This window comes from Rattus rattus, chromosome 8 (genome assembly GCF_011064425.1).
Source record: "Rattus rattus isolate New Zealand chromosome 8, Rrattus_CSIRO_v1, whole genome shotgun sequence".
NCBI classification, from domain to species: Eukaryota; Metazoa; Chordata; class Mammalia; order Rodentia; family Muridae; genus Rattus; species Rattus rattus.
The window spans coordinates 106,961,084-106,982,221 of NC_046161.1; the positions used below are offsets into that span (position 1 = coordinate 106,961,084).

Below are 21,138 nucleotides of genomic sequence, written 5' to 3' on the forward strand. Positions count from 1 at the left end.
TTTTTTTACCTTTAAGTCATTCTGCAAATGAATTAAGACCGTTGGTGTCACCAGGATGTGAAATTGATACAATCTGAATGGAAGGGATGGGGGTGGGGTAGAATTCTACGGTTGGATAGATTCCCCCAGCATTCGCACACTCAGTATCAGTGCCAAGAGGAGGGGCCGCTACAAAGTAACCAGCTCGTGAGGGTTCTTCCCTCAGGAATGAATTAGCGGTGTTGCAGGAGTAAGTTCCTGATGGTTTGGTCCCTTTTCTTCCCCTTCTGCCATAGATGCTCTTGACCACATTTTGCCATGGAATGATGTTGCAAAATTTCCCCTCCAGCTTCTGTCTCTTAAATATTGTCTCTTCTGAGGAATGACAAAACTCGAAACAAACAAACAAATAAGCAACCCCCCCATCCCCACTCATTAGAATTCCTAACATATTTTGTACCTATTACAGCATCACAGAATACATTACAGTAGCTGTGCTTCCCAGTGGGATACAGGATGCTGGTGACAGGATGCAAATGTTTCGCTGTATGATGCATACAGCATGGAGATCTAATAATACACAGCCTTGTGCCCATGGATACCAAAGATGTACTGTGTGTTTTAGACTTGCCGAGAACAGATTGAGTATTTTCTCCGTGTGCAGTACGAGAGAGTGACTGCTAGGTTATAGATATGCTGGTTACCATGGGTGTGGTAATACTGCCACCACGCATATATGAAATCATCACATTATACTTCTTAAAATCTATACAATTTCACTTGAGAATTATATTTCCTAAAAGTAGAAACAAAGGATTTTGGGCTCTTTGCCTACTTCACATATTTACATGACGTCACTCCGCTGGTTTTATAAATTATAAACTCTATTTTATTTACATGGAGGGGGGACCGAAAACAAAAATCAAGTCTGACGTTACCTTATTAGATAGAACTGTCACTTGCTCATGCCCCTTGGGAAGATAATAAAGTAGAAAATGAAAACGCGTAAGACGATCCTTCTCTTCACCAATATTGCTGCGGGTGAGCTCGAGTTCAGGCAAAATAGCCATAGAAAAAGGCCGCCACGGCCAAGAGGACGATGACATTGACGTTCACGACCGTCCGCCAGAAGGGCTTCTCGGATGTGTCTGTCAGCTTCTTCTTCAGGGCTTCTTCCTCCTCTTTAGTCAGCTTGGGTTCCGCTCTTTGCAAACCACAGCATAGGTCATAAGTCTTCTTGAGACATCCACGAGGTTTCTCTGTTTGGTCTGGAACAAAGACAGGTAAATTATCATCAAAGATGGATAGAACATCTCCTCCATGCTGTATGGATGTCTGTAAACAATGATTATAATTTTTATAGGAGCCGGAAGAATCATGCGAAAGTATTTATACTTTTGACATATAAGATCTGAGAAAAATCCCGCCAAGGGTAAATGAAGATAAGAGACAAAGTCAGGATAATGTGGGGAGGCATTTGCATACAACACTGCTAACATGGGAGGCATTTGCATACAATACAGCAGAGCCTTACTAGCCTCAACACCCAATGGGTTTCTGAACTTAAAAAAAACAAATAAGAAAAGCATTTACAGATCCATGTAAACATACTATAGAATTGATAGACAAAAGAAGGAAAATTGATCTTAAGCCCATTTAAAAAACTAAAACTTTATAGCAATCCCAGTTGTCACAATTGGTGGCAAAGATTCCAATGGCCTGCTTTATGAAAACATCCTAGAGAGACTTTGTGACAGTATCCTGGAATCTTGGTGTATGGAAAGAAAGCGGAGGCATCTCTCCGGCTATGGGAGTATTAGAAAGAATAGTAAGAGATGAGGCTGGAGAGGAGTTGGGGTTAGATACTGAATCACAAGGTACGAAAATGGAGACATTAACAAACAGCTGAATGTCACCTCAGCACCCGGCATATAGTAACAGAAAGATGCTCGTGTATCTGAATGGATGGATAGATTTCATAGCTAGCAAGGTATCTTCATTATTGGACTGCTGATCTTTTAATGTTCTAGTGTTTTATAATAAAAATGACAACTTCTTGAGAACTGGATAATGGCAGGAACCAGATTCAGTGCCGGTGCCATTCCTCATCAAAGAAACTTCTCTCTGCAGTACCTGAGGTCATTACAGGAAACCATAACCTATACAGGGTAGAGGTCAAGCCAAGCCTCTGCCTCTAAGGCTCAGGGACCATCTTGGAAGAAGTGTTACAGAGACTGTAAGAGCCAACAGACCAGGAAGTGAGCTGGGAAACATTCGCTCACAGAAAGAACAGAAACAGACTCAGCAGACTGTACTGATATATTTGTGAATACATCTACATATCTATGTTACAATATTAATAAAAAAGAGGCTATAATTTATGAGAGGAGTTGGGAGAGGAATTGGAGGAGCTACTGGGAGGAATTACAAGGGGAAAGTGACGTCATTATATTTTAATTAAAAGCGTAGGTAAAAATCCTCTCTAAGCCGTGAAAACCAGTATGTAAGTGAGATGTTACCTTCTTCAGTCCTGGCATCAGCCTCGTTCTCCTCCCTGTCTTCTGCGTCTAAATCGATTCTTTCCTCCTCACTGTTCCGAAGACTCCAGCACAGGCGATACAGCTGAGCAGAGGCACAGAGAGCATCAGCAAAAGGAACACACGTTTGCAAGCGCTGAGTAATACTCTCATCTCTGTATAATCTTTTTTAAAAAGGCAGGCTGCACAGAAAGAGCATTATAGATTGTGATGGAAGGTCCACCTGCCGTATCACGCTCTCCGAAACGTGTGAACCATTTAGAATCATTTCTGCTTTTAATGCTTTGGGAAGCATTTAAAAACTCAAGATTTCTGAAACCCTTAACTTTGAGAAAAAGCACTATCCACCTAGTAAATTACACCTTGGCTTTACTCATTGTCCCTGCTGTGTAACTGTCAGTGGTGATGTCATTGTTATTGTCAGTCAGGTTAGAGATTGCATCTGTCTGTCTGTCTGTATTTATCTATCATATATATCATCAGACCTATCATGCATCTATCATGTTTGTCTATCTCTATCATCTAATCTATCATCTATTATGTGTATCTATCTGTTTGTCTGTCTATCATGTTCATCTATCTGTCTATCTAATCTTTCATCTGTCTATCTACTCTATCTTATCTGTCTATTTCTTTACCTATCATCTACTATGTCTGTCTGTCTATCTATCCATCTGTCTGTCTATCTCTTCACCTATCTATCTAATCTATCATGTACTATCTGTCTGTCTATCTCTTTACCTATCTAACCTTTCATCTACTATGTCTATCATCTACTCTATCTATCCCCCATCTATTATCGATCTATGTTTGTCTGTGTCTGTCTGTCTGTCTACCTATCCATCGATCGGTTTTACATAGGGCCTCATGGGGTCAGATTGACCTTGTACTTCTATGTAGCTTAGGATGACCTTTGACCTTCCGACCTTCTTGCCCCCACCTCCCAGGTGCCTGGTGCACCATCATTCCTAGCTTACAAGTTTTACCCGACACATAATGACACACACTTCTGTGTCACAGAGCACTAACTGACACACGCATGCAACATGTCATGAGCAGATCAAGGGAATTAGCATCTCCATGTCCTTAAGCATTTCCCTTTGTGAGTGTGTGAAAGCCTTCAAGTCCCTTTTCCTTAGAGACACCACCTCACTGTTCTGCTGAATGCAGGAAGACATTCCCCTGACACAGTCTATGTTGGAAGCTGTTATCCGACCTTCCGCTCTCCTTGTTCCCCTTCCTAATCTGTGGTGACCAGGGGTTTCCGTTTGTCATTTGACGTACTATAAGTTCTATTTCTGGACCTATTGTGTTTACGCAGCTATGTGTGTTCAATCCTTGAATTCCAACCATAATCACACATTCCCTTCTTTCCCACCTGCAAACTTTGCTCACTGTTATTTTAAGAATTTAAGTTTATAGAATTTTTGCAGTCATTTATATGATCGAGTATTGAGTAACACTTTTGAAAATATATGGAATGAGTATTGTCATGTCTTTTTTTTTTTTTTTTACCATACATGCAAGAAGCGTGATTGGATACAATGGATAAGTAAGACACACCCCAAGGCTATTTGGAGGGAACTGATCCAAATGTCCATAGGTGAGTGTGTGTGATGTGACTGTCTGTGTGTGTGTGTGTGCTATATCTGTGTGATGGGTATGTGTGTTTTACTATATCTGTAAATATGTACAAAATGTGTGGTTTTTTTCTTTTTTTACTATTTTTGTACAATGTGTGTTTGTGTGTGCATTCATAGGCACACAAGACAGTTAAGCAGACATTTTGTGGAGTCAGTGCCCTACTTCCCCCTTTATGTGGGTCCCAGGAATTGAACTCAGGATGCCAGGCTTGCTCAGCAAGCCTCTTTACCCATACAGGCATCTCCCTGGACTTAAAAATGTACACCCATTTCTTAGCTTCTTATCAGTATACTGTTGCTTCACACATACACGATCGAACTCTTTAGTTGGATAACTGATCATCTCTTAGGATCCTTCTATGTGTAACAGTTCCGACAATGCCATTAGCCTAGAAGTAGCCGGCCTTGCCGTTCCTCGACTTTTGAAAGCGAATGATTCGTGGTTGGTGGGTCACTTACATGCACATCGGGAATGGGTTTTGTTAAGTAGGAAACTCCCAGGATAACCAGTATAGACACGAAAAAGAGGATGATGGCGTAGTACAGGTAGTGTACTCCACAGATGACCTTGGGACAGCTGCTGGGAGCCAGGCAACTCCCTGTCCCGTAAGAAAACTCCGCGATCATACGGATAAGACCCAGCACCAGTCCAACCATCAGGCCCCAGAAGGCTCCCTGGTCAAAACAAGAACACAGAGTGCTTAGGAAAGAGGAGGTGCTCATTCAAGTAAGTCGTAATTAACTACCACTGTTTTCTTAGGCGAGGACCAACAAACAGGGAAAGTGGCAAACCCAAGCTATCAAGGGGAGGTGCTAACTGTGGCCCTGAAATATCGTTACACTTTCCCATGTCCAACCACAGGGCTCTACTGTCAACGCTGGCCCAGGCTGAAAATCTTCCCGATTTTTATGTGGAGAATCAAAAACTTGTGCTTTGTTTTGTAGAGCAAGTCAAATTGTGATTCGTGCTATGCAATTTGAAGAGCCAAGGTTCACTAAATGCTAAGGACTATCAACTTGCCTTCGAATCACAAAGTAAAAAGGTTAACCATTCCCACCACAATAGTGATGACCATTCTTTAACTTTGGACTGTTTCAAAAAGTATTTACTAGACTTATCTCATTTAATCTACTCAACAACTACTATAAAATGGGTTCTAGTCTCATCTTCACTGGACAGAGTGGGATTTACTTCAGATCACAATATTAGGGTACCTTGATGGGATACTGACAGTCTTATCTCCTGAAATGGTGTTAACCAGCCCTGTGCTGTGCATATGACATTTTATAATACATGTGACGTCTGTACTCTTAACAGGGGCCATTAGGTCAAGTATCTTCCCCCCTTAGTAAGGATCAGACATTACGATGACCACAGTAGAAACTGAGACGGGCCTGGAGTGTACGCATTAGCGTGTACACATGGAACTGCAAGGGAGTATTGTGTGAGACTAGTGAGAGAAACCACGCTTTCTTACACTGGCGGGAGAGACCTCCCGGTTTTTCACGTACTTGTTCATTGACTCTTTTGCAGAAGATGGCGACCAGGAAGAGGGCTGCAATGGGGGGCCCAAGGTAGCTGGAAATTGCTTCTGTATAGTGGATCAGCTGTCCACCTTGAGATACTTCTACGATGGGGACCCACAAGATGCTGGTAACAATTAGCACGGAGACAAACAGCCTGAAGAGATAATTCAGACAGTAAGCGACAATACTGTAGGCATATCTGTTGAGTTCTTGACTATATCCACATACCGTTCAAACAAAACTATGTTTCTTGACCTGACATGAACCCGCTGTCGCCATGTTTTCTACCCTCTCCACAGAGGCATGGCTTGCTTACTTGAAGCAAGTATTTTTGGTGTGTGTAGCTTTCTATGTCTCTATCTTGGGAGACAGATATTTGGTAGCAAAGAAGAAACAGATATTACTTTGCCGTTGAGGCTTAAAAGAGATTTGTGCCCAAGATTATGTCTTGACTGGTGGGCTCGGTATATCTTGAACACCAGCCCAGGAAGAGAAAACAAACCAAAAAAAAAAAAAAAAAAAAAGCAGGGGCTGGAGATTTAGCTCAGCGGTAGAGCACTTACCTAGGAAGCGCAAGGCCCTGGGTTCGGTCCCCAGCTCCGAAAAAAAGAACCAAAAAAAAAAAAAGCAACAATGCCTTTCAATTCTCTTCTCATATAGCCTTTACCTAGTCGAGATCTGGACCCCATGAGGCCCATCAGGTTTCCATCTCTTAAGTGTTGAATTTACTTTCCATCGCTAAGTGTTTAAACTACTGTAAAGCCAAAAGAAAAAGTGGGTAAATGGTGTTGAGTTCCTCTTGATAACAACTTCCCAAAGTAAGCAGGCAGTGCCCTTCAAGACTGGTGTCTATAAACACTGCACTTGTCAGTGCTGAGAGTTTGTCTATCCCCAACCACAGTGAGAAAGCCACAGGGGAAGGGCAGGCTGCATACAGAGGAGAAGAAAAGGAACACAGTTTCTCCTCTACTGAGTTGAGAAGGCGTGGAATGACTTTGACGTGATACTCCACGGGGGAGTGATACTCCACAGGGGAATGATACTCTACAGGGGAGTGATACTCCACAAGGAAGTGATACTCCACAGGGGAGTGATAGCTTGTTTTCATTATTGAAAATGTACTCTAAATGTATCACTCAGAATTTATAACAATAAAAGAAAAGTGATTGGTCCACCGCCTTACCACTATATCCACATTAGAATTAATATCAGCAATCTATTCTTTTTTTTTCCATGTTTTTCTCTTTAAGGCTCTCCCCCACAGAACCATAAATCTGAAAAGTCCAAGAGTGAAAAAACCACTGTGTAGTAATATAATCGGCAGCAATAGAAGATCACGTGAGCTGAGAGAGATGAACCACCGCAATATGGCCACGAACGGCAGCGCCAACACATGGTAAGACATCGAGATCGTGGCAAGCCATGCAGCGTGGAGCACACTGTCCAGGAAACCATGGCTGGAGCCCACAAGACAACATGCGCCAGAGAAGCCGCATATCAAGGTCAGGGTTGATATACTGTGTTTATGATTATCTGACGCAACAGCTCAGCTCGTAGAACTGCAAGTGACAGTGGTTGACTTTGCAAAGATAGGAATGGTCATAGGAATGGAGTGATCATAGTTTCCACTTTTATCGTGTGCAGGAACTACATGTGTGCTCCTTTTGAGATGCATCACTGAACTGTATAATTACATTCTCCGTGTCTTCTGCACACAATGTCATGCTTTAACTCCTGTTACAGAATGCTATGACAATGTTGTTGGGTCTACTTGAAAACAATGAAGAGGAAAGGGGGGTTCTCTATTTCTTCCTGATTATTTTCCCCCTCATTTGTCTTGAGGACTCCCAGATCACTGAGGGGGTCTTTAGTTGACATAACCCTCTAGGCAACTTCTTGAACTAGTCCCCTACCTGAGTCTGCCCCTGTCTAAGAGCTAATCCTTAATGGGTGCCCCGTCGGTCATCTCATCTGTGGTTATTAAGGTAATTTATCGTCCCTTGCATGTGACATACTTGGAAACATTAAGAGATGACGCCCCAAGAGTAGGTGGTAATTTGTGAAGACAGCATTGGAAGGGGTCATGGAAGAAAAGGTCAAGACAAGAAAAACCACATGAACCACCTGAAAACACTTAAAATGCGAACAAAACAAAACAAAATGAAAACAACTATTACACTTAAATGGCCTCAATTTTTGGATGTGTATAGAGATGTCAAGTTAAACTGTTCCCAGTGTCCTCTCTTCCCCTGTAGACCAGTGGTTATTTTCACTGAAGTAAAAACTATGTAAACCCTAGTCCGGGTCTCCACCTTCCCTTCCTCAGAACCTGTCTAGGCAGAGACAGGTTCCCTCACCGTCCAGCTATGAGAAGCTCTCTCTCTGATGCCTTCTTCCTTATCTTGGTGTAGAGGTCCATGGTGAAGAGGGTGCTGGCGCTATTGAAGATGGAGGTCAGGGAGCTCATGAGAGAAGCCAACATGACCGACAGCATCAGGCCTCGCAGTCCTGGGGTGAGAGGGAACAAGCTCTCGTTAAACTGGATATCCTAGTCTATGAGTGCCAGGCTAAAAATGGGGAGTTGCTCCAAGACAGTGGATCTCTCTGGAACATCGACTGTCTGAGCAGATGCCAATAATACACACATAGTAGAAATGCAGGTAGGGCTTCCTGTGTAAATTCTAGTGATCACAAAAGTCACACAGTGGGGAAGTTAGTCTGAAATATAGATGTAGATGATAGCTTCTAGAACCTGGTTTTAGAATAGAGTAAACTGTGTCATGATGTCTCTCCCTGTGGTGGTCTTGTGACCACAAAAAGATTTAGTAAAAAAAAATCTAGTGGTTCTGCTGCTTTAGGAGAGGAAAACCAAGAGTTTTCGAATCCTTATAAAAACCCGATGTCCTTGTTCCCTCTGCTAGAAGAGAGAAAGCAGGAATGTGGTGTCGGATCTGTGGTAATATGTTCCCTTCATTGTGAGAAATGTTCCTGTGTGTCAGGGTGAAGAAAGGGCTTTGGAAGTTTTCAATGCTCACACCTGAGCTCTCTAGGATTCTCTCGGCTTCAATTCACCACAGTCCCTCTTGAGCATCACCTTTGCTCACCTCGCACATACAATATACTCATATCTTGGGAAATGAAATGTGAATTCTAAATGGTAGGGGGATTTATATTTGCTACTCCATCAATGTTCCTGGGCAACGAAGCCAGAGTCTGGGACATAAGACACTCAGCAAGAACTTGAATATTGAACGACTTGAGATCAAACGGTGAGTGTCCCTGGCCCACAATTAACCTCTTATGTAGGTTTGTGGTTAAACAGTGCTTTTTATTAGAAAGAGACAATGTAAATATTCCTACTTTTCTTCAAAGAGTCTTCAGTCGAAAGACAATGAATCTTGCGCTGAAAGAGTCAAGCTGCTTCTGACAGAAAACTCCTGGTCCATCTCTTGAATGTCTAGGCTCATGACAATATGCAAATGGTGCCCAAGAAATGTCTATCAACAGCTGAGTTAATGGAAGTAAAGTAATAATTCCTTTCTATGCTCAACCACAGACCAAGCATCTGAGGCCCTGTGAGTCCCGGCCTTTACTTACCCATGGGCATCAGTTTCAGCACCAGCATCGGGTAGGCATAGTTTGTGCAGCCAACATCAACGCCACACTGCTTCACACACTCGGAAGGCACAACGCAGGCTACCATATCTGGGGAAATATTCCAGGGGCGAGATCAGTGAGTAAGACTCAAGCAGGGAGTTTGTCACCACTGGAGAAAGAGGTAAGTTCATGGGTGAGAGGAAAGACACCTATCTGGAAATTGACGTAAAATTCCCAAATGTATCTCAGAGATCTGGTACCTCTTTGTCCCGTGTATGACATTGTCATTGTCTTATTTTGACAGATCCCACTGGACTGACTCATCAGGCAATACTGTCCCTTAGCTATGGCCCAGATGGAGTTTCAGAGACGATCGCCCTCTAGCATTCCATGGAAATGCACTGTCAGGGAAGCATCTGATGATCTTCACTCTCTCTCCTCCCAATCCAGCCCCTCTAGTCTCACCTCAGCTCTGTAGTGTACTACCTGCCATTGTCTCTAGTGGATCTTGCAGTCTTTCTCGTTCATCCCTTTGTCTCAGCCACCAGATCTGATGGCCGGTGAATCAGATCGACAACCTCTGAGCTCCCTCTTCCGATCCAAATCTAATCCCCGCTCCCATACCCCTCTCTGTGGCAGACCAACTGTTCCAGCCTCGCCTCCTGCTCACTCTACCCTCATTCTCAGGGGACTAGATAGACACAGGTGGCACACTTTACTTTCCTCCCTCAGGTAGACCTCAGCCTCCCCTTCTAGTGAATTCCCATTCTCTGTCATTCGCCCAAACCTAGAAATACATTTTTATCCAGAACCCCAGTGGCCACACCTGACAGGATCTCAGAAACACTCCCTTCTGTTTGGTTTTGTGCTTGGTTTCATACCTGGGACAAGGGGTTGAGGTGAATCTTTTAGATATGAAAGTAGATCTGGCTTCTAGGTTCTCCCAGCACCCCTCAGTTCCTACCTGACATACCCTGCCCCCAACCCTGAACTTTCTAGCCCAGGGACTGGGCTGCCCTTCACCAAGGGGTTCTTCTGTATATAACAAGACACCTCTCTCTCTCTCTCTCTCCCTCCTCCTTTTCCTCTCCCCCCTCTTCTCTCTGTGCCTGCACCCCTCCTCTCTTTTTCTCTCCCTCCCCTCCTCCTCCTCCTCCTCCCATGGTAACATCCCTGACCTTGGAGCTAGTGAACTTGCCCGAGAGTACAGCTTCCCAATAAACCTGCCTGTAATGTAATGTAATATGGCTTACGTTACTGTAGGTGGATGTCATTATACAGGGGAAGGCAGACAACATAAAATGAGGCCTGTCATTGGACAAGAAGAAAGGGAGGTGGGAACAGAGGTTTTAGGAGAGGGAGAAGCCAGGGGGAATGAAGAGGAACTGGGGAGAACATGGCAGCTGATGTTAAGATTCTTCTCTGTGCATAGTTACAGGTTAACTTAAAAATGACTATTTTTAAGGGACTGATGTGTATATAGGATTTTGTGCTGTCTAGATGGGCAAATTATATCTTATCAATTGGATCAGAGGGTATCGTGTGATGGGTTTTTTCATGTGACTTAATTGAGTTCAAGAGAGTGTGTGGTAGCGGGACACACGGGGCCCACCACGGAATTGGGACGTGTATGTGTGGTGTAGTAACAACCCTCCCTGGGAATTGGATGGGTAGAGAGACTGCTGCCAGGCTCACAGAGTAGCCATAGGTAGTGTCAGATGGGATGGTGCTTAGCAGGTGAGACGCTTTGCTGACTGAGATGAAAATATCCCGCAGATGCCACACGGCCCTACGTACAGCTCCAGCACTAGCACAGGATAAAAACCAGGTTGGTTTTTTTTCCTTTCTTTCTTATTTTTACTGCAACACATTAGCTAATTTCACACACTGTGGAGAAATAGCCTATCACCTCCCAGGTAACCCACAACCACCACATTTTCCTAAGGAGCTGAGAGGGCAACAGAAACCAAGGAACAAAATCCCCGACAAAGACAAGAACAGATGCTAACAGATGTTAATGTCTGTTAATTCAACCAAGAATTACAATCATCTCAAACTCTGATGTCTACAAAGCAGTGTAAAAATATAATAAAAGCCAGGGCAATTTGTCTCCACTAGAGATCAGAAACCCTACTACAGTAGGCCCTGAAACGTGATATATAATAAAGGATTCAGTGGTTTCAGCCTGCACCCAGAGCTGACCCTGTGCCACAGCTCTCTGTACCCAGATACTGCTGGGAGAAAGCTGGTCTCCCAGGAGTGCTGACACATCTGAGAGCACAGGTGAGACCACCACTTCTCCTCCAAGGGACCCACCTGGAGCACTCAGGACAAAGGAATCGAGGTCTAGGATAGGATCCTTCTGGTCTCTGCGCCCTGAGCTGATGCTTTGCCACAGCTGTCTGTACCCAGATCCCTCTGGGAGAGAGGAGACTACCAATTCTGCTTTCATCCTGGCATAAGATCAACCTGCCTGGAACCCTCAGGACACAGGAACTGGGGAGCAGTCAGGGACATGATTCTTCTGGTTTCTGTCTGTGCCCTGAGCTGACCCCCTTTGCCACAGCACTCTGTACCCAGATCTCCTGCTCGAGAGCTGATCTCCCAGTAGTGCTGACACACAGTTTACAGGAAGGTCAAGCCACTGTCAGACACAGCAAGACCAGCTAACACTAGAGATCAGCAGATGGTGAGAGGCAAGGGCAAGAACCTAAGCAACAGAAACTAAGGCCACTTGGCATCATCAGAACCCAGTTCCCCCACCACAGCAAGCCCAGGATACCCCAACACACCAGAAAAGCAAGATTTTGATTTAAAATCAAAATGCATAATGATGTTAGAGGACTTTAACTGATGGTGCTCCCTTAAAGAAACACAGGACAACACAGGTAAACAGGTAGAGGCCCTTAAAAAGGAAACACAAAAAAATCAACCAAACAGGTGAAGGAATTGAACAAAACCATCCAGGATCTAAAAATGGAAATAGAAACAATAAAGAAACCACAAAGTGAGACAACACTGGAGATAGAAAACCTAGAAAAGAGATCAGGAGTCATAGATGTAAGCATTACCAACAGGATACTAGAGATAGAAAAGAGAATCTCAAGGGCAGAAGATACCATAGAAAACATTGACACAATAGTCAAAGAAAATGCAAAATGTAAAAAGCTCCTAACCCAAAACATCTAAGAAATCCAGGACACAATGAGAAGATCATAAACCTAAGGATCATAGGTATAGAAGAGAGTGAAGATTCCCAACTTAAAGGGCCAGTAAATATCTTCAACAAAATTATAGAAGAAAACTTCCCTAACCTAAAGAAAGAGATGCCCATGAACATACAAGAAGCCTATAGAACTCCAAATAGATTGGACCAGAAAAGAAATTCCTCCCATCACATAATAGTCAAACCAACAAATGCACAAAACAAAGAAAGAATATTAAAAGCAGTAAAGGAAAAAGGTCAAGTAACATATAAAGGCAGACCTATCAGAATTATACCAGAAAGCCAGAAGATCCTGGGTAGAGGTCATACAGACCCTAAGACAACACAAATGCCAGCCCAAGTATTATATACAACGAAACTCTCAACTAACATAGACGGAGAAACCAAGATACTCCATGACAAAACCAAACTTACACAATATTTTTCCACAAATCCAGCCCTACAAAGGAGAATATATTAAAAAAAAAAAACCCTCCAACACAAGGAAGGAAACTACACCCTAGAAAGAGCAAGAAAGTAATCTAATGTCAACTAACCCAAAAGAAGAGAGACACACAAACATAATCTCACCTCTAACAACAAAAATAACAGGAAACAACAATCATTGGTCCCTAATATCTCTCACCATCAATGGACTCAATTCCCCAATAAAGAACATAGACTAACAGACTGAATAGGTAAAGAGGATCCAGCATTTTGCTGCATAGAGGAAACACACCTCAGTGACAAAAACAAACACTTCCTCAGAGTAAAAGGCTAGAAAACAATTTTCCAAGCAAATGGTCCCAAGAGACAAGCTGGAGTAGCCATTCTAATATCGAATAAAATAGACTTTCAACCAAAAGTTATCAAACAAGATAAGGAAGGACACTTCATATTTATCAAAGGAAAAATTCACCAAGATGAACTCTCAATTCTTAATATCTATGCTCCAAATACAAGGGCACCTACATTCATAAAAGAAACCTTACTAAAGCTCAAAGCATAATTGCACTTCACACAATAATAGTGAGAGACTTCAACACCCCACTCTCATCAATGGACAGATCATGGAAACAGAAATAGAGACAAGAGAAACTAACAAGTTATGAACGAAATGGATTTAACATATATCTGTAGAACATTTCACCCTAAAACAAAAAGAATATACCTCCTTCTCAGCACCTTGTGGTACCTTCTCCAAAACTGACCATATAATCAGACACAAAACAGGCTTCAACAGATACCAGAAGATTGAAATAATCCTATGCATCCTATCAGATCACCACCGACTAAGGCTGGTCTTCAATAACAACAGAAACAACAGAAAGAACACATACACATGGAAGCTGAACAACGCTCTACTCAATGATAACCTGGTCAAGGAAGAAATAAAGAAATTAAAGACTTTTAAAATTTAATGAAAATGAAGGCACAGCATTACCCAAACTTATGGGACACGATGCAACCAGTGCTAAGAAGAAAACTCATAGCTCTGGGTGCCTCCAAAAAGAAACTGGAGAGAGCATACATTAGCAGCTTGACAGCACATCTGAAAGCTCTAGAACAAAAAGAAGCAAGCACACCCAGGAGGAGTAGATGGCCAGAAACAATCAAACTCAGGGCTGAAATCAACCAAGTAGAAACAAAAAGAACTATACAAAGAATCAACAAAATCAGGAGCTGGTTCTTTGAGAAAATTGCAAGATAGAGAAACCCTTAGCCAAACTAACCAGAGGGTACAGAGAGTGTATCCAAATTAACAAAACCAGAAGTGAAAAGGAAGACATAACAGAAACTGAGGAAATTAAAAAAATCAGATCCTACTACAAAAGCCTATACTCAACAAAACTGGAAAATCTAGATGAAATGGACAATTTTCTAGACAGATACAAGGTACCAAAGTTAAATCAGGGTCAGATAAACCATCAAAACAGTCCCATAACTCTTAAAGAAATAGAAGCAGTCATTAAAAGTCTCCCAACCAAAAGAAGCCCAGGACTAGATGGGTTCGGTGCAGAATTCTATCAGACCTTCAAAGAAGACCTAATACCAATACTATCCAAACTATTCCACAAAATAGAAACAGAAAGAATACTACCCAATTCCTTCTATGAAGCCACAATTGTGCTTATACCTAAACCACACAAAGACCCAAGGAAGAAAGAGAACTTCAGACCAATTTCCCTTATGAATATCGATGCAAAAATACATAATAAAATTCTCCCAAACGGATTCCAAGAATACATCAAAGCCATCATGATCAAGTTTGCTTTATCCCAAGGATGCAGGGATGGTTCAATATATGGAAATCCATCAATGTAATCCACTATATAAACAAACTCAAAGAAAAAAATCACATGATCATCTCATTAGATGCTGAGAAAGCATTTGACAAAATTCAACACATCTTCATGTTAAAAGTCTTGAAAGATCAGGAATTCAAAGCCCATATCTAAACATAGTAAACAATATATAGCAAACCAGTAGCCAACATCAAACTAAATGGAGAGAAACGATACAATCCCACTAAAATGAAGGACTAAACAAGGCTGCCTACTCTCTCCCTACCTACTCAATATAGTACTTGAAGTTCTAGCCAGAGCAATCAGACAACAAAAGGAAGTGAAAGGGATATAAATTGGAAGGGAAGAAGTCAAAATATCTCTTTGTAGATATGATAGTATACTTAAGTGACCCCAAAAATTCCACCAGAGAACTACTAAATTTGATAAACAACTTTAGCAAATTGGCTGGATATAAAATTAACTCAAACAAATCAGTAGCCTTCCTCTACTCAAAGGATAAACAGGCTGAGAAAGAAGTTGGGGAAACAATACCCTTCATAATAGTCCCAAATAATATAAAATACGTTGGTGTAACTCTAACCAAGCAAGCGAAATATCTGTATGACAAAAACTTCAAGTCTCTGAAGAAAGAAGTTGAAGATCTCAGAAGATGGAAAGATCTCCCATGCTCATGAATTGGCAGGATTAATATTGTAAAATGGCCATCTTGCCAAAAGCAATCTACAGATTCAATGCAATCCCCATCAAAATTCCAACTCAATTCTTCATAGACTTAGAAAGAGCAATTTGCAAATTAATTTGGAATAACAAAAAACTCAGGATAGTGAAAACTATCCTCAATAATAAAAGAACTTCTGGGGAATCACCATCCCTGACTTCAACGTGTATTACAGAGCAATAATGATTTAAAAAAAAAAACTGTATGGTATTGGTATAGAGATGGGCAGGTAGATCAATGGAATAGAATTGAAGACCCAGAAATGAACCCACACACCTATGGTCACTGATCTTTCACAAAGGAGCTAAAACCATCCAGTGGAAAAAAGACAGCATTTTCAACAAATGGTGCTGGTTCAACTGGTGGTCAGCATGTAGAAGAATGCAAAATGATCCATTCTTATTGCCCTGTACAAAACTTAGGTCCAAGTGGATCAAGGACCTTCACATAAATCCAGATACATTCAAACTAATAAAAGAAAAAGTGGGGAAGAGCCTCGAACATATGGGCATTGGGGAAATTTTCCTGAACAGAACACCAATGGCTTATGCTCTAACATCAAGAATTGACAAATGGGACCTCATAAAACTGCAAAGCTTCTGTAAGGCAAAGGACACTGTCATTAGGAGAAAACAGCAACCAACAGATTGGGAAAAGATCTTTACCAATCCTACATCTGATAGAGGGCTAATATCCAATATACACAAAGAATTCAAGAAGTTAGACTCCAGTCGATCAAATAAACTTTTTAAAAAAAATGGGGTACAGAGCTAAAAAATAATTCTAAACTGAGGAATATCGAATGGTCAAGAAGCACCTAAAGAAATGTCCAACATCCTCAGTCATCAGGGAAATACAAATCAAAACAACCCTGAGATTCCACCTCACACCAGTCAGAATGGCTAAGATAAAAACTCAGGTGACAGCAAATGCTGGTGAGGATGTGGAAAAAGAGGAACACTCCTCCATTGTTGGTGGGATTGCAGACTGGTACAACCACTCTAGAAATCAGTTTGGAGGTTCCTCAGAAAATTGGACATTGAACTACCTAAGGACCCAGCTATACCTCTCTTGGGCATATACCCAAAAGGTGCTCCAACATACAACAAAGACACGTGCTCCACTATGTTCATAGCAGCCTTGTTTATAATAGCCAGGAGCTGGAAAGAACCCAGATGTCCTTCAACAGAGGAATGGATACAGAAAATGTGGTGCATTTACACAATTGAGTACTACTCAGCAATGACCCCATGAAATTCATAGGCAAATGGATGGAAGTAGAAAATATCATCATGGATGACATAACCCAATCACAAAAAAGCACACATGGTATGCACTCACTGATAAGTGGCTATTAGCCCAAAAGCTTCAATTACCCAAGATACAAGACCCAAGATTTCACAGACCACATGAAGCTCAAAAAAGAAGGATGACCAAAGTGTAAATTCTTCAGTCCTTCTTAGAAGGCAGAACAAAAATATTCACAGGAGTAAACACAGAGACAAAGTTTGTAGCAGAGACTGAAGGAAAGGCCATCCAGAGTCTGTCCCACCTGGGCATCCAGCCACCAAACTCAGCCAATATTGCTGATGTCAAGAAGTGCATGCTGACAGGAGCCTGATATAGCTGTCTCCTGAGAGGTTCTGCCAGATCATGACAAATACAGAAGCGGGCGCTCACAGCCAACCATTGAACTGAGAACAGGGTCCCCATTGGAGGAGTTAGAGAACGAATTGAAGGAGCTGAAGGGACTTGCAACCCCATAAGAACAAAAAGACCAACCAACCAGAGCTCCCTGGTACTAAACCACCATCTAAAGAGTACACATGGACTGACCCCTGGCTCTAGCTGCATATGTAGCAGATAATGGCCTTGTTGGGCACCAGTGGGAGGAGAAGCCCTTAGTTTTGCCAAAGCTGGACACCCCCCCCCAGTGTAGGGGAATGTCAGGGAAGGGAGGCAGGCAGGGGTAGGTTGGTAGGGGAACACCCTCATAGAAATGGGGGTTGGGGGAAGGATTGGGTAGTGGGTTATGGATTGAAAACTGTGAAAGAAGATAATATTTGAAATGAAAATTTAAAAAATGCCAAACAATAAAAAAGAAAATTGAAAAGAAATGTATTTGGTTACTAAGGGGTAAAGTATATTGCTTAATAAATAAGAGATCATTTAAAACAAAACAAAAGAGAAAAGGGCTTCAAAATAGTCTTTTTTTTTTTTTCCGGAGCTGGGGACCGAACCCAGGGCCTTGTGCTTGCTAGGCAAGCGCTCTACCACTGAGCTAAACCCCCAACCCTCAAAATAGTCTTTATGAATATGTTAAAGACCCTTTAAAAGGATACAAATAAGTATGAAATCAACACACACACACACACACACACACACACACACACAGTGGAAGGAAACAGTTCAAGATCTTATAGTAGAAATAGAATTAATAAGGAAACCCAAACTAAATAGGAACCCCACAGTAAAGCCTCACCCACAGAATACAAGTGAGGGAAGAGAGAGGCTGAGGCACTAAAGACAAGTTAGAAGAAATGGATATGTCAGTAAGAGAAAACATTAAATCTTTAAAAAGAAACTCAGGCATAGAACATCCTAGAAATCTGCAGAATTATGTGCACTGGCTGGTTTTGTGTCAACTTGACACAGACTAGAGTCGTCAGAGAGGAAGGAGCTTCAGTTGAGGAAATGCCCCCCTGAGATCCAGCTGTGGGGTATTTTCTCAATTAGTGAGCACTAGACTTCTGTGGGTGGTGCCATCCCCAGGATGATGGTCCTGAGTCCTATAAGAAAGCAGGCTGAGCGAGCCATGAGGAGCAAGCCAGTGAGTAGCACTCTGAATCATCTCCTGCCTCCAAGAGTCTGCCCTATTTGAGATCCTGCCCTGACTTCCTTTTGATGATGAACTGTGGCGTAGAAACATGAGCTGAAGAAAGCCTTTCCTCCCAAGTTGCTTTTGGTCATGGTGTTTCACACAGCCATAGTAACTCTAACTAAGACACTATGAAAAAACCAAATCTACTACTAATAGAAATAAGAGAAAGGAAAAATCATCCAGGACAAAAGCATAAAAAATACTTCTCGACAAAATCATAGAGGAAAATTTCCCAACCTAAAGAAGGTGCTGTCAAGAAACAAGAAGGATTCAGAGAACCAATGCAGAGACTGGACCAGAAAAGTAATTCTCTGGGCCGCACAATAATCAAAACAGTAAATGTAGAGAATAAGCAAAGGACGTTAAAAGCAGCAAGGGAAAAAAGATCAAATAACATCTAAAGACAGAGCTAAACACCTGAATTTTCAGTGGAGACTCTAAAAGCCAGAAGGGCCTGGACAAATCATCTACAAATTCTTAGAGACCACAGATGTCAGCCCAGACTACACTCGCTACCCAGCAAAACTTTCAATGACAACAGCTGGAGAAAGAAAGACATTTCACAGTAAAATATAAGTATCTATCTAAAAATTCATCTCTACAAGAAGGTACTAGAAGAAAACTTCAATCTGAAGGCCTAAGCACACCGAAGAAAACACAAGGAATAAACAATATCAGAACAGCCAATCAAAAGAGTGGGACACACCCACACCACCACAACCAAATATTGGGAACCAACAAACACTGCTCATTGATAACTCTCAACGTCAAAAGTCTCAACTCCCCAGTGAAAAGACACAGACTCACAGAATGGACTTAAAAACAGGATCCATCCTTTCGCAGTATTTGAGAAAAACACCTCGACATTAAGGATAGACACAACCTCGGGGTAAAAGGATGGAAAAATATACTTCAAGCACAGGGACCCAAGAAGCAAGCTGGTGTAACCATTTTAATATCTGATGAAACCGACTTCAAAGAAAAGCTAATCGGGGGAGACTGTTGGTGGTCGGGAGAGTGGGGAGGCACTACATACTCATTAAAGGAAAAATCTGAGAGAATATCGCAATTCTTACCATATATGGACTGAAGACATGGGCACCGAAGTATATGTGTGTGTGTGTGTGCATACACTACAAAAATATTATAATTATATATGTAATTATACGGTACATGTAATATATAATGATATGTAATGTACATATAATGATATGTAATATATATGTTTGTGTGCATATACTACAAAAATATTATAATTATATATGTAATTATATGGTACATGTAATATATAGTGATATGTAATATATATGTGTGTGTGTGTGTGTGTGTGTGTGTGTGTGTGTACTACAACTTAAATTACATATTGATCCTCACACACGGATAGTGGGTGACTTCAATACCCCACTCTGACCAATAGACAGTCATTCAAATGAAAAGGTAAAGAAGAATGCTGGAGCTATACAATATCATAAGTCAAATGGAGCCAACAGATATTTACAGAACGTTTCACTAAGTGCGAGGGAACATCCCATCTTCTCAGCAGCTCAGGGAACTTTCTGCAAAATTGGCCACATACTCAAACACAATGCAAACCCCAACAAACACAAGGAAATTGAAATAACACCCTGCATCTTTCCCGAGCGTCAGAGATTAGAGCTGGATACCAATAACAAGAAGAACGACAGAAAGCTTCCGAATTCATGGGAGCCAAACTGCTCACTGCTGAACGTAAAAATGTGTGAAGGCAGAAATTAAGAAATAAGTTCAAATCTTTTAACGATAGAGAAAAATGAAAACACAACGTAACCACACCCATGGGACACAGAGAAGAGAGTTCTTAGAAGCAAGTTCACTAAATGCCTACATTAAAAACTTGGAGAGACCTTAGTAACTAAATTACACACTTGAAAGCTCTAGAACAGAAAGAAGAAATAGTGCCCCCAAAAGAACGGACTGCAAGAAATAATCAAACTCAGGGATGAAATTGATAAAATAAAAACAAAAAACGCAGAGTTTTTTATCCAACTCAATGAAACAAAGAGTTGGTTGTTTGAGAAAATCAGTAAGATTGACAACTCCTTAGCCAAATTAACTAAAAAGGCAGAGAGAGAAGACGGAAATTAACAAGTCTAGAAATGACAAGGGGGGCATAACAATAAACAGTGAGGAAATCCAGACAACCATAAGGACATACTTTAAAAAAATACCATATTCCATCAAATTGGAAAATATAAAAGAAATGGATAATGTTTCCAAATAGCACCTACCGATGTTAAATTACGATCAGATAAACAGTTTAAGAAGATGTGTAATTCCTTCTGCAGTAGAAGCAGTAATTACATTTCTCAAGTTTAATAAAAAAAAATCCAGGAACAGATGGTTTTAGCTTAGAATTCTACCCGACGTTCGAAGAAGAATTAACATAAATACTCCTCAAACTATTCTACAAAATAGAAACAGAAGGACCATTGCCCAGCTCTTTGAATGAGGCTGCAGGTACCCCGATTCCCAACCCACATTAAGACCCAGCAAACAAAGGTGAGTACAGGCCAATTTCCCTCATGAACGTAAATGTAAACATTCTCAATGGAACATTTGCAAACCGAATACAAGAACACACAAGGGGTTGGGGATTTAGCTCAGCGGTAGAGCACTTGCCTAGAAAGCGCAAGGACCTGGGTTCGGTCCCCAGCTCCGAAAAAAAGAAAAAAAAACACACACACACACACAAAATTATCCCCC

The 21,138-nt window shown here is 41.5% G+C and overlaps 1 protein-coding gene across 1 annotated transcript in view; it reads right to left on the minus strand.

Annotated features, from left to right (window-relative positions):
- Nucleotides 1-1,032: 1,032 nt before the first annotated feature.
- LOC116906999 (solute carrier family 5 member 4A-like) overlaps nucleotides 1,033-21,138 on the minus strand; it is a 44,815-nt gene continuing 24,709 nt past the window's right edge. The window contains 6 exon segments of the mRNA XM_032909928.1: nucleotides 1,033-1,247; nucleotides 2,499-2,601; nucleotides 4,619-4,834; nucleotides 5,672-5,840; nucleotides 8,044-8,194; nucleotides 9,284-9,391. Coding sequence (XP_032765819.1) covers nucleotides 1,033-1,247; nucleotides 2,499-2,601; nucleotides 4,619-4,834; nucleotides 5,672-5,840; nucleotides 8,044-8,194; nucleotides 9,284-9,391 — 962 coding nt within the window.